The 14,277-nt window shown below is 41.3% G+C and overlaps 1 protein-coding gene across 1 annotated transcript in view; it reads left to right on the top strand.

Moving 5' to 3' along the window:
- The first annotated feature begins 385 nt into the window (after positions 1-385).
- Positions 386-14,277, top strand: part of ZNF704 (zinc finger protein 704) — a 215,144-nt gene continuing 201,252 nt past the window's right edge. The window contains exon 1 of the mRNA XM_036998321.2: positions 386-992. Coding sequence (XP_036854216.1) covers positions 528-992 — 465 coding nt within the window. The 5' untranslated portion in view covers positions 386-527. The remainder of the gene's footprint in view (positions 993-14,277) is intronic.

The raw sequence follows: 14,277 nt of genomic DNA, 5'->3' as shown, positions 1-14,277 counted from the left end.
AAATCCAGTCCGGGTTTTGTCTGAACGGGGGGACCGGAGAGCTGTGAGGAACGGCTCGCGAAGAGGGGGGAGGTGGTCAAAAACACACAACACAAACAGCTCGCGCCGAGGGACGGCAGCTGTAGGCCCGGACCGCGAGGTCGCAGCCGGCCGGGAGAGGCGCGCGCGGGCCCGGCCGCCGGCCGCATGGAGCGCAGCGCGGCCCGCGGCTCGGGGGCGGAGGCGGCGGCGGCAGCGGAGGCGGCAGCGCGCTGCTCGCTCACACCCACCCCCGTCCGCGGCCGCTGCGCCGCCCCGCTGTAGCTGCCGGCCGCCGGCGTCCCCGCGGGCCGGTCCAGCGAAGGCGGTGCCCGCGTCTCTGCAGCCAGTGGCAGCTGCAAGCCCCGGGAGGCGGCTCCCGCAGCCCCCCGCAGCCCCGCGCCCCGGGCGCCTGCGACCTCAGCGGCCGCCCGGGGAGGAAAAGGAGGAGGAGGAAGAGGTGACAAACTCTCTGGCCCCGCGCGGCGGCCGGCAGCCCGCGGTCAGGCATGCAGGCGCGGCGTCTCGCCAAGCGCTCCAGCCTGGGCAGCCGCCGGGGGGGCGCCGCGCTGCAGGCGCCCGCCCGGGAAGGCGCCCTGCCCGGGCTCCCGCCCGCCGCCCCGGGCCCGGCCCCGGAGAGCTGGAGGCCGCCGCTGCCGCCGCCGCGCAGCGCGGGGACCGGCCCCCCTCGGGCTGCCGGCGCCGCCGCCGCCTCGTCCCCGGTGCTGCTGCTTCTGGGGGAGGAAGACGAGGACGAGGACGGCGGGAGCAGGCGGCGGAGAGGGCTCGGGCGGGTAGAGGAGAAGCCCCGCGGGGCCGCGGAGGAGGACGACGAGGACGAGGACGACGAGGACGAGGAGGCGGTCGTCGAGGTGGTGGACGGCGACGACGACGACGAGGATGGCGAGGAGCGCTTCGGGCCCCTCGACCCCGGCCGCGCGGTGGCCAAGGGCCCGGCCCGGGGCGCGCTGAAGGTGCGTGCCAGGCGCGGTGCGGGCGCGGGGGCGCCGGCCCTGGGAGGGACGGGCCCGGGCCCGAGGGCGAGGCGCGGGCCGAGGCCGGGGACTGGGGCTGGCGCACAGCGGCCGGGAGGGGTGTGTCAGGCGGCGCCGGTGGCGCGGCGAGGGGGCCGCGGAGCTCCCGCCTCGGGCCCCCAGCACCTTTCCCAGGCGGCCCTCCCCCGTCCCTCAGAGGCCGGCTCGGGTTTGTCTCGTGTGGGTGCAGGAAAAGGACTCTTCTCGCTGGTGAGGTAGGGAACTTAGAGATGGGACGAGGCAGAAGCCGGTTTGCGCCCCATGGGGACGGGCGAGGTAGGAGGAAATTAGATTGTTTTCTTCCCTGGGGAAGCAGGAGGGTCCCCTTTTCCGTGTTTTGAGGGCTAGTCAAGCTTATTGAAACTAACAGCGGCTTCTCTTGCCAATCTCTCAATCCCTTCTTCATCCAAGAACAATTGTTGATGAGTTTCCCTCACAGGCGCTGGTGAGGGAACCGGTAAGCCCGGTACAGCAAAAACCAAGCCCTTGGTTTCTGCATGCATTTACTGGCAGCTTTTGGCAGAAATACCCTCCACCCCCCACCCCACTCCCTCCCCTGTTTAAACTCGACATTGTTTAGCATTTTGGTTTTCATCCCTCCTCAAAATTGCAAATAGGAAAAATAAGAGGAAATCGGAGAAGCGGGGGTGAGGGTAGAGGTTGGCATTGAAAATGGATTTGAGTTTCTGCTGAGCATTCTAGCCGAGTCTCTTGTGCACTGAAGCGCCGAGAGATCTTTCCGTTTGTGTATCTTCAGGAGATAAGGGGTTTATTATTGCACAACTGACTGGCTGGGCTTTCAGGCATGCTATTGGACAAAGCAAACCACGTTGGGGTTCATGCAGAGTGTATGTTGCTAAGAAGTTTTGAGGGCAGCAAGTGGTAAGCGAGGGAGGGAGTGCTTTTTCTCAGGAACAATTCTTAAAAATCAGCTGAGTTAACTATGGGGTTTTCAGAAAGATATTGGTATATCAGGAAGAAAAAATACATAAACAGGCGAGCTTAATAGAGACTTAAAAAAAATCTGGGGCTTGAAAAAAAACCCCAGCTCCTCAAAACATGAAATTGTAGTTCCAAAGAAATCCTAAACATCAACATTTAGAATATCCCCAGAGTAGACATAGGCACAAATGTCTTTCCTAGACCACCCTGGAAGTACCAGATCTGAGAGTGAGAAATTTTCAGCAAGTAGTCATTTGGAATGATAGTTTTTGACAGTTGCTTGTTGGAATCCGGACCATGACCACACTCATTATCAGGGCTGCTAAAAAAGCCTGCATTGTATGGCTACAGCATATAGCTGGGTTTGGAATTAAGTCACATGATCAGTGACATTGAGTAATAAAAGAGTAGTGCCTTCTTAACATTTTTGTCCAGAAATACTGAAATATGTCTTGTGGTCTACACAATTTATGATAGAAAAATTAATTATAATTTATGCTCTGTGATCAAAATAAACCTAATGCAGGAAAAAAAAATCAAACCTATAAAAAAATGGAAAAGCTAGGGTGTGATAGTTCACGTTATCAAGTGATTGTTCACCTTTCCAAACATATATCTGTTAAATTCTTTGAAGATGGGCTTCATTTTATAATGTTTTTGTTACCCACTTATCAAAAATGTATACACTGAATATAATTTTGAGGTAGAAACTTGTTATTATTTTTAACTGCTTTAATGGTATCTTGACACCACATCTGAAGAGATTTTCTAATGGAATATGGTAAGATCATTTTATTCTAATGCATACAAGAATATCAACATCTTATATATATACTTATACATTCATTTATTCACATATTTATTGAGCACCTCCTATGTGCCAGGTGGAACACATCAGTAAGCACCTTTCAGATAGTCACATCTAATGAGATTGTGATGCATACTCTGAAAAAAATGATGATAATCAGAGTCTAGGAGGAAGAGGAGAAAGCTATTATGGGGAAGACCTCCCTGAAGAGGGGACATTTCATCTGAGACCTGAGACATACAGCTTGGGAAGAAGATCTTTCTGAACAGTCTCACCGTGCTGTAATCAAGGTGTTCAGTGGGCTGTGTTCTCATCAGGAGGCTTGACTGGGGAAGAACTCACTTCCAAGCCCACTCAGGTTGTTATCAGAATTCATTAACTGTACCTGTAGGTCTGAGGGTCCCAGCTTCTTGCTGATCCTGCCTGGAGGCTTCTCTCAACTCCTAGGATCCCTCTCCCCTACCCCCACCTATATTCCTGTAGTACTTTGTCATGTGGACTTCCTCAACAAGGCCTCTTACTTCATCGAGCCAGCAAAGAGAATCTTAATACCTGTCTGCTAACAAAATAGGTCTTATGTAATGCACTGTCATCACAGGAACAGTGCTCCGTCATCTATGCTGTAGTCTGTTGGTTAGAAGTGAGTCATGGGTTCTACGACACTTAATAGGAGGAGATACACATGAATGCCAGGGGGTGAGGATCACTGGGGGTCACCTTATGGAGGAACTGAAGATGTGAAGAAAAGACGCATAACCACAGGAGGAAAGTCATTGGAAAAGTCATGGTGGAAGGGATCTGTAACCAAGTACAGGAGTTGACATTAGACAGAAACAAGGACTTTTCTTCCATTGAATTAGAAGGTGAAAAAAAATCAGTCCAAATACATATACATCCATTTGTGTACTGGATGATGATCACAGTATTTGTCTTATGGCTTCTATTTTCCCCATGTGGCAGGAGGAAAAGTCATCATCTGAGAGTGAAGGAGATTTGAAGTAAGAGCTGAAGGCATGAAATGTTGTTGTAGGAGAGCAAATAAATTAGGAAAATCAAATAGAGTTGCCAGACAGTATGAAGAACCAATCTGATGTTTGATATTTGTGGTTTTACACTTGTGGTACAAACGGCCTGGGTGTGTAATTTTCCCAACTTCATTCCTTTGACTCATGCACAGAATAATAACAAGAAGAAGAATCCTAGCTAAAGTTTATTGAGTGTCTGCTGTGGTCAGTACAAGTCTAAATGTATAGTTTCTTTTAAACCTATTACATGTCCATGAGTCAGGCATTATTACTATTATCTTCATTTTACTGAAGTGATAAGCAACTTAGCAACACACAGGTGTTAGGTGGTAGAACAGGGGTTGGAGGCCTGGGCAGTCTAACTCTAGAACTAGTACCCTTTGCCCTATACTACACTGTCTCTTGTAGACAAAGCAGAGACTGGATTCAGCAGGGATTGGATTTAGTTAGGTGGGTGAGCAATGGAAAGAAACAGAGGACCATCTTATTGAGGAAGTTGGCACAGTTGTGACTACAATGATGGACTATGGGATCTATGAAAAGTAAGGACAGGAAGATGAGGGATGGTAAGACAGCCATGGGTCACTGGTTTGGAGGAAACAGAGTTAGCCAATAAAATCTATACAAGAAAAGGAATGAAATACAGGACAATTGGGGTTCCAAAATAACATTAATATGAGTGAATATTTGCTGAATACTTATAAGCCAGAAACTATACAGTGCTTTATATGAAGAAGTATCTCATGAGAAATTATGACTTGGGAATCAATATGGCCCCAATCTTCAACTGAGGGTACTGACTTAGAAATGAAATAGCACCCCTGAGGCTGCATGGCCACAGTGGGAGCATGGCCCCCATCCATAACCTGTGCTTTAGTCACTGAACTGGAATCTCCATATATGTATTTGGAATTTATATGCCTATTTATTTCCAAGAGCATTTGGGGTAGGTGAGGAAATGGAGAAATAGATGCTATGAAGTATCTGAAATGTCTGAGATGTATTGCTTGATTATTATGAAAGAAGTTAGGCTTTAAATGAGACAAGAGAAACTTTGTATTGTGCAGTTTTCAATTTCTGATCAAAGGAAGCTTACAAATTTGTCTGCTGAGGTAATATTCTACTCCCCTGCTTCCCCCAAAATAAGCAAGTCTCCTGGGCCTTTGTGTAAGGAGCACTGAATGGCACAGTAAATAGTATCTTTAACCAAAGTTTAATAAAACAAAACAAACCCACGGACACTGTCAAATAGACAAAGGATTCAATACTGAGTTGTTCCTCAGTAAAGGCTAAATAGTTGGGGACTAAGACACCAAGTCTCAGGCCTGTGCTGTGGGATGCCTTGTGTTATTAGCTAAGGGACAAGAACTGGAGAATCTGAAGGGATTGATAATTTACTGGTATAATAAGTTTAGGAAAACCCTGGACATGAAAGATTGCTGGTATGTCTTTCAAGATTTCATCTATTGAAAAACAGGGAAGAAAGACTTTTAAATGAGATAATATATATCCAAGTTTCCACTTTCAGTGCTCAATAAATGTTAATTGAATGGAATCTGCTTTCTGGGTGCCAGCTCTTCAGGGATGGTTAACACTTCTATTAGACTATATCTTGACTATCAGATGACTTTAAGAAAACTTTGGCAGGGACTGCAAAACACACTGAATTCCAGTTTGCTGACAAGTATGTGTCTTGCAAATGGTCTCTGTTGGCTCCAGCAAGAGCCATGTGCTAAAGATACCAGACAAAGTTGTCATTCACTGAATCATAGACTGCTGAAGTTTGAAGGAAAAAGAGATTAGCAAGTAATCCAATACCCTCGTTTGTCCACTAAGGACACTCAGACTATGAACGGTGAGACTATGAATCTTGTCCAGTTAAGAGTTGCTTAGCAAGTTAGGTGGAGCAGGATTAGCACCCTGGTCTGCCAAGCCTGGGTTATTGCCCTCCTTTCTGTTAGCTCCTGTGCCCAGGAATGATCTGCAGTTTACTCCCTTAAAGTTGTGGTTAGAAGAATAATAATTTTCTGAAGTGATCTACCACTCATTTCTTATCAACTTCTACTTCTGGAATGTTCTTCCTTTGTGAAGTACCTGAGGCAGAAGAGGCCTTCCAGGTGGCTGTGGTAGGATGGGCAGAACTCTCTGTGAATCCTGCCTGGGCCAGTCCCCCATCTCTGTGCAGTTTCCAAGGGGCATGTTTACTCAGAGGATGTAATAAATGGGATATGAGCCATTTCACTGTGAACTGAGAGATGCAGGGCTCATGATAAACTAGCCCAGAAGATTAATGAAGATTAATTTATACTTAGCCCTTAACTAGGGCCTCTCCTCCATCACCAAAATTGTATTACTAGTTGAACATGGAGTGCCCCATAATACAGGCATTAGAAAAAGAAGTAGGAGAAGTGAGAAGCCAAGCCCTACCCCAGTCTGCTTACCCTTGTCTCTTAGAAGGAGCCAGAGAGAGAGTTACAGCCTTCTGTGTGCTTGACCTCTTAAAGCACAGGAGCCCTATTCATTAGTACATCAGTCCCAGTCAGATTACCACATCTATAGCAGGAGAATTTCTGATCTGCACGGACAATTGGTCTTGTCACAATAACTTGATATAAAGTCTGCTGAGGTCAAGAAAACTTGAACTTTTAGTTGCCCTGTGCAGTCCCATCTTAAGGTAAAAACACATGATTTCCATTAGACTTACTGAAATATTTGAGAACAGTTGGAGGCCCTCATAACCAACCTTCTGGCCTAGACAAATCTATGTTGTTGAAAGAAGGATGATTTTCTTTGAGTTTGCCATCCACTTTTCTGTTCATTCCCTCAGTAGATGTTTATTATAGGCCATTGCTTGTCACTTCCCTGATAACAATGAATAAAGTCTACTTTCAGGGAGCCCAAAGTCTAATAAACTCCTGCCAAGTTGCCTACAAAGAGATTTGGAGCACCTTTTCCTCTTTATCTCTAAGATCAAGATCAGATCTGCAGAGAGACCTTACTTGGCTACCACAATTTGGGATGTAATTTTGATATGTCCTAAAACAATTGTAGCCAAACAATCTATATGAAAAAAGATTATATGGTTTGGCCAGGACGTAATTCCCAAGTAGCTTGTCAAAGGATGAGTTTAGATTGCTGAATTTGGCAAATACTTTGCTCTCCTTTACTAGATGAAATGGAACAGAATATAACTCTGAGATATATGTTGTGAAATCAGAGTGATTAAATTCTTATACTTCATTGATGATACTGTTTTGGAAAATCCAGTGTTACAACTTATATGTAGGGGGAAATGGCTTGACTCTAGAGTTTTGAAGGAGAGTCTGTAATTTTAGAGTAAGAACTTTGCAGTAACATACACTAGGAGTTCATTCATCTTGCAGACCACCATGGGGCTTTGAGTTGAAAAGAAATAAAAGGGTCCTGCGTGTCTTCCATGAGGACTGACCTAGAGTGCACTGTCCTTATGCTATGCCGATAGTTTCCAGTGATGCACTTGCTTTCCTTAATGTTCTTGTCGTAATGAAAGTTGGAGTGAAAGCAAATTTCTCCCTCATTTGAGCTCATTAGGATGGCTAGTTAAACAGGTGTCAAAAGCTCCCCAACATTTTAAATCCTATTTTTAAAAAGGCCATGTGCATAGTAAGACTTGCATACAGGATAATTTTTTAGTCCATTAATGTAATCTTCATTGTGGGCTTGTTAGTAAGATGGGAGAGAACAGGCTTGAGTCGAAGCAAGTGATCCAGCTAGCTACCTGCACAGTCCTCCTCCCAACTGTTACCTCTCTGTAGATCAAGAAGCAGTGTAACACAGGCTCTGGGTTAAATTCTGGCTTCTCCACTTGCTGGGTGTATGGCCTTATGAAGTTACTTTATGTCTGTATGCTTCAGTATTATCAGCTATAAAATTGAGATAATATTGTTTTGTCATTGCCTGTTATTATTGCATATGGCTCAAAGACCTCCTGAAATTAGACATGATAGCAATTTATTTCCTTTATGGTTTTAGAAAGGAATCCTTTGTAGAACTTTGTTTGAGGATCCAAAGTCCCACAATTACTTTGACTACTACAACCTCCTCATTCCATGTGACCAAGGTATTTCAGAGAACTACCTCCTGAAGTAACTTCATTCATCAGAAGTCTGTGGTGGTCCACTGTATATATGGTGAGGTTGAATCTTCCTTTTCAGTTCAGGAAGCTGTGAGTCATTTATTTACTTGTGCAAAGAAGACAGAGGCAGTCTATCTCTAGGTTCATCACTGCTGAGATCTATAGCTCTTATATTGGAGAAAACCTGGCTACTATCCAAAAGGTTGCTAAAAGGCTTAACACACACATCAAAATGTGTTGTTAAAAGCTGCAGTGAAAATACAATGGTATCACTTTCTACCACCCCTAATTTGCATATGGCTGAGATCTCTGAGGCATGGGTTTGCCCTTCCCATTCTTTGTATTGATGTCTAGGACCTGTTGTACTTGTTTGATATGGAAGTCATTCTTTGTTCTTTTAGTAGATGGGGTAGTGTAGCCCACACTGTACCTCTAAACTGTTAGACCTACTTCCTTCTACTATTAGGGAGATATCCAGAAGGGAAGAAGAGGACTCTGGTTAAACAACATAGGGGAAATTCCAGTTAAAAACAGAGATACACATTTTTTTAAAGTTGTAAAATATTAAACATAGAGGAGATTGGAAGAGTAGTACAACACCCATATACCTGTAAAGAAGTTACTGATCATAGATGCCAAGGGTCTTTTGAATTTCTAATTTCTAAGAAGGTGGTATAGGTTGTGGCATTTATATATTTATTGGATTATAGAGGCTTTTTTCTAGAAGATCTTTCTCTCAAGATACATTTTAGGAAATATTGGTTTACAATTATTTTTCTAAATGGGAAATCCATGGACAAGTGGCTAATACTTAGGGTAAATAGCTAAAATTGCATTATCAAAGAAATAGTCACACATGCAGTAAAAGATTAAAATGTTGTTAGTGGATCATACAAGGTTTGAAATATTTTACCTCATAAAGCTGATAATTTCTTCAGTGTTAAGTTTCTTTGGAAAAAAATGGAGTATTTCATGTGGCACATTTTCACTTGTGTATCTATGAATACCATTCTCATGTGCAAGGCTTAAAAACTTGTAGAAAACACTACCCTTCTTGGCAAATCAGGCTCCACTGTGGGTCTAGTGGGGGAGATAGAGGCGTGAGAAGTGCTGTCATAACAGAATTAAAAAGTGCCATGGGAGCAGAAATCACAGTGTGTTTATACCAGGAAAATGTACTCAATAATATGTTTTCCACATTCTCAAAGAAAAACAATAGAAAATATCAGAAGAGTCTAAGTGAAAAGAGCATATAAATTCACTAGGATACTGAGACTGACACATTTTCTGTCAACAACAGTATGACTATTGCCAAAAAATAAAAGTAATTAAACATTTGTGAATGCCAAATACCTTGCATAAGGACTCTATTGGATATTGTTCAGTATTTCTTTAAGTATTACCCAACATTTAATGCATTATAATTTATAAGATCCATCAGCTAATTTAACCCTTTTGGTAATCTTGGAAGGTTTATTATTATTATCCCCATTTTATACATGTAGAAAATAAACCCCAAAAAAGAAGGATGCAGTTTCTCTGAAAATATATATACATGAGCTCATTTTCTACTAAATTACATAGGTATTTGGCAAACATTTCAGAAAACAGTGGAGCCCAACAGTTTTCTAAATAATTGAAATTGGTATCTAAGCAATAGTGGTAATTTAAGGAGGAAGAAGACTTTATTTTGGAATAAATAATAAATTAAAACATTACTAATATCTCTTAAATTTGGTTAGGACTTAACATTTAATTTAAAGAACACTTTTTAAATAAAGTAAACTTTTAAAGCAGCAAAAGAAAAATAATTTGTTATATGCAAAGGAACTCCCAAAAGGTTATCAGCAGATTTCTCAGCAGAAACTTAAGGAAGTTTCTGTAGCATTCTCATAAGGAGTAGCATGATATATTCAAAGTACTGAAAGGAAATAAAGACTTCCAATCAAGAACACTTTACCCACAAGGTAATCATTCAGAATTAGAGGAGAGATAAAGAGCTTTTCAGACAAAGAAAAGCTAAAGGAGTGCATGACCACTAAATGGGCCTTAAAAGAAATGTTATAAGAACTTCTTTAAACTAAAAAGGCACTAATTAATAATGAGAACATATGAAAGTTAAAAATCTCACTGGTAAGGGTAAATATATAGTAGAGATAGTGGATTAATCACTTATAAAACTAGCATGAAGGTTAAAAGACAAAAGAAGTAAAAATAATTATAACTACAATACTTAGTTAACAGATACAAAAAATAAAAGGGTGGAAAATGTAAGATCAAAAACAAAATGTGGGAAGGAGTAAACATGTAGTTCTAGAATGCATTCAAATTTAAATTGCTATCAACCTAGAATAGGCTATATATAGACTGTTATATGTGAGCCTCATGATAAACACAAAGCAAAAACCTATAGTAGATACACAAAAGATAATGAGAAAGGAATCTAATCATAGCACTACAGAAAATCATCAAACAAGGGAAGAAAGCAAGAGAACAAAGGGAAAGAAAGGAACTCAAAACAGCCAGAAGAAAATTTACAAAATAGCAATAAGTGCATGCATATGAATAACTGCTTTACTTTAAATGTAAATAGACTAACTGCTCCAATCAAAACACATAGCGTGGCTGACTAGATAAAAAAAAAAAAAAGAACCATCTTTATACTGCTTACAAGAGATTCACTTTAGGTGTAAAGACACAGACTAAAACTGAAAGATGGAAAAAGGTGTTTCATGAAAATGGAGACCAAAAGAAAACTGGGACAGCTATACTTAGATAAGATAGACTTTGAAACAAATATTGTAATATAAGACAAAGATGGGTATTACATAATGATAAATGGACCAATCCATCAAGAAGATAAAACATTTATAAATATTTATGCACCCAATATATAAGTGCCTAAATATATAAAACAAATATTAACAGACCTAGTGGGAGAAATTGACAATACAGTAATAGTAGAGGACTTCAATACCTCTTTTATCAATGGATAGGTTATCCACACAGAAAATCAATAAGGAGACATTGGTTTCAAATGACACATTAGACCAGATGGACTTAATAAATATATACAGAACATTCCACTCAAAAATAGCAGTTTACACATTCTTTTCAAGCACACATATAACATTCTTCAGATTAGATCATATGTTAGGCTACAAAACAAGCCTCAGTAAATTTAAGATGATTGAAATCATATCAAGCATATTTCTGACTACAATGGTATGAAACTAGAAATCAATAACAAGGAGAAAGCTTGGAAAAGTCAGAAATATGTGAATATTAAACAACATGAATCTGAACAACAACTGAGTCAATGAGTAAATCAAAGGAGTAATCAAAAAATACACTGGGACAAATGAAAATAGAAATACAGTACACCAAAATCTATGTGATACAGCAAAAGCAGTTCTAAGAGGAAAGTGTATAGCAATATCGGCCTGCTTCAAGAAACAAAAAAAAAATCTCAAAAAAAGTCTAACTTTAGTCTGAAAGGAACTAGAAAAAAGAACAAATGAAGTCCAGAGTTAGTAGAAGGAAGGAGATAATTAAGATCTGAGTGGAAATAAATGAAATAAGACTATAAAGACAATAGAAAAAAAATCAATGAAACTAAAAGCTGGTTCTTTGAAAAGATAAAATTGGCAAGCCTTTAGACTCACTAAGAAAAAGAGAGGGTTCAAATAAATAAAATCAGAAATGAAAGAGAAGTTGCAACTGATACCAAAGATAAAAGGATCATAAGAGACTACTATGAACTAACAATTTGGATATCCTAGAAGAAATGGGTAAGTTTCTCTTGTCCCACAGCACCTGGCAGCCTGCACTCCCATACTGCTCCTTCTCAGGCCACTGCTCCTTCTCATACTGCTTCCTCTCAGGCTGCCACAACATCCTTTACTATTTCCACAGCACTTCATAGTGATGCCATTTCAGTCAGCAACAAATTTTCTTTCTCTTGGGGTGGGCCCCGGTCCTCCACCCCTTCACAGTGCCACATGCCCACAGGAGAACATTAGACTCTCCCCGTCCATAGATGCAGCCTGATGAAACACTCCTTCCATGAGGGCAGCCTGTTCTTTTTATCTTGGTCACCAGGGAATCCTGCCGACTACACCAATTGTCTTGCCAATTGGTTTCTGCCCCAGGCACATTCGCTATGGATTCAATGTGACCAAAGAATGACAGTATAATATTCTTGGGATGAAATAGTTTATACCCAACTTTATTTATATGGTGGCAGGTCAGTCGCTAGACCCATCCATTCAGAGCGAGTCTGCATGCAGCAAGCCGGTCTCTACCTCTGGGCCTCTCTTCCCACATAGCTGTCCTTCTGGCATTCATCCTCTGGGCTCACTACCACACAGCTGTCCCCTGGGCCTCTCTGCCCGCACAGCCATCCTCTGGGCCTCTCTGCCCCACACAGCTGTCCCAGTCTCTGTCGTTGGCATTGCCACCACTCCAGCCTCTCCTTTGCTCTCCTGCAGCCTTGCAGTCATGCCACCATGTCTCCCAGAGCACTGGGCAGAGCTCTTTATATAGAGTCAATAACAACATATTGCCCACACGTGTGTAGTGAGCCAGCCAGTCAGGGCCAGGTGAGAATTCTGGTCATAGGAACCTTCACTTTATCCACACCCACTCTCACCACTTGTATTCAACATAGTATTGGTAGTCCCAACCATAGCATTTAGGCAGTAATAAGAAATAAAAGGCATCGAAAATTGTAAAGGAAGAAATAAAATTGGCTCTATTTGCAGATGACATTATTTTGTATATAGAAAACCCTGAAGACTTTTCCAGAATACTGTTAAAACTAATAAATAATTTTAGTAATGTTGCAGGGTACAAAATCAATATACAAAAATCCATTTCATTTTTATACAGTAACAGCAAACTGTCAGAGAAGGAAAACAATCCCATTTACAATGCATCAAAAAGAATAAAATACCTAGGAATAAATTTGACCAAGGCGATATTCACTGAAATGTAAAAGACATTGATGAAAGAAATTGAAGAAGACACAAATAAAAGGAAAAATATTCTGTGCTAATAGGTTGGAACAGTTAATATTGTTAAAATGTCCATATTACTCAAAGCAGTCTATAAATTCAGTGCATTTCTTATCAAAATTCCAGTGACATTTTTCACAGAAATAAAACAAACAATGCTAAAATTTGTATGGAACAACAAAAGATCCTGAATAGCCATAGCAGTCTTAAGAAGAACAAAGCTGGAGGCATCACACTCTCAGATTTCAAGCTATATTATAAATGCTATAGTCATCAAAACAGGATGGTATGGTATAAAAACAGACACATAGATGATTGGAACAGAATAGAGAGCCCAGAAATAAACCCATGCATATATCCTTAATTAATTTACAACAAAGGAAGAAAGAATATACATGTAGAAAAAGAAAGTGTTCTCATTAATCATGTAGGGAAAGCTGGATTGCCACATGCAACAGAATGAAATTAATCCACTATTATACCATACACAAAAACTAACTCAAAATGAACTGAAGACATGCATGTAAGTCCTGAAACCATAAAACTCCTAGAAGAATACATAGGTGGTCACCTTCTTGACATGGATCTTAGGGATGTCTTTTGTATCTAACCCAAATGGAAGCAAAAACAAAAATAAACAAATGGGACTACATCAAATTGAAAAGCTCCACAGTGAAGGAAATCGTCAACAAAATGAAAAAGCAACATATTAAAACTCCATAAAAAAATCTGATTAAAAATGGGCAGAGGACCTAAATAGACATTTTTTTAAAGAAGACCTACAGAGGGACCACAGGCCCATGAAAAGATGCTTGACATCACTAATCATCAGGGAAATGCATGCACATCAAAACCACAATGAGATACCACCACAAACCATCAAGTGGCTACTATCAAAAAGATAAAAATAATGAGTGGTGGTGAGGATGTGGAGAAAATGGAACCCTTCTACACTATTGGAGATAATATAAATTTGTGTAGCTACTCTGGAAAACAGTACAGAAGTTCCTCAAAAAATTAAAAATAGCACTACCATATGGCCCAGCAATTCAACTTCTGGGTATCTATCCAAAGAAAACAAAAGCACTGATTGAAAAACATGTCTGCACTGTGTTCGTTGTAGCATTATTTACAGTAGACGAGATATGGAAACAACTTAAGCACCCAACAAAGATGAGTTGATAAAGTTGTGGTACATATACACAGTGGAATACTACTCAGACATAAAAATGAATGAAATCTTGCCATTTACAACAAGGATGGAATTTAAGGTTTTTTTCCTAAGTGAATAAATCAGACAAAGAAAGACAAATACCATATG

This window comes from Manis javanica, chromosome 2 (genome assembly GCF_040802235.1).
Source record: "Manis javanica isolate MJ-LG chromosome 2, MJ_LKY, whole genome shotgun sequence".
NCBI lineage: Eukaryota > Metazoa > Chordata > Mammalia > Pholidota > Manidae > Manis > Manis javanica.
Note: the sequence above shows the minus strand (reverse complement) of the source record. Positions and strands in the feature narration are given on the sequence as shown.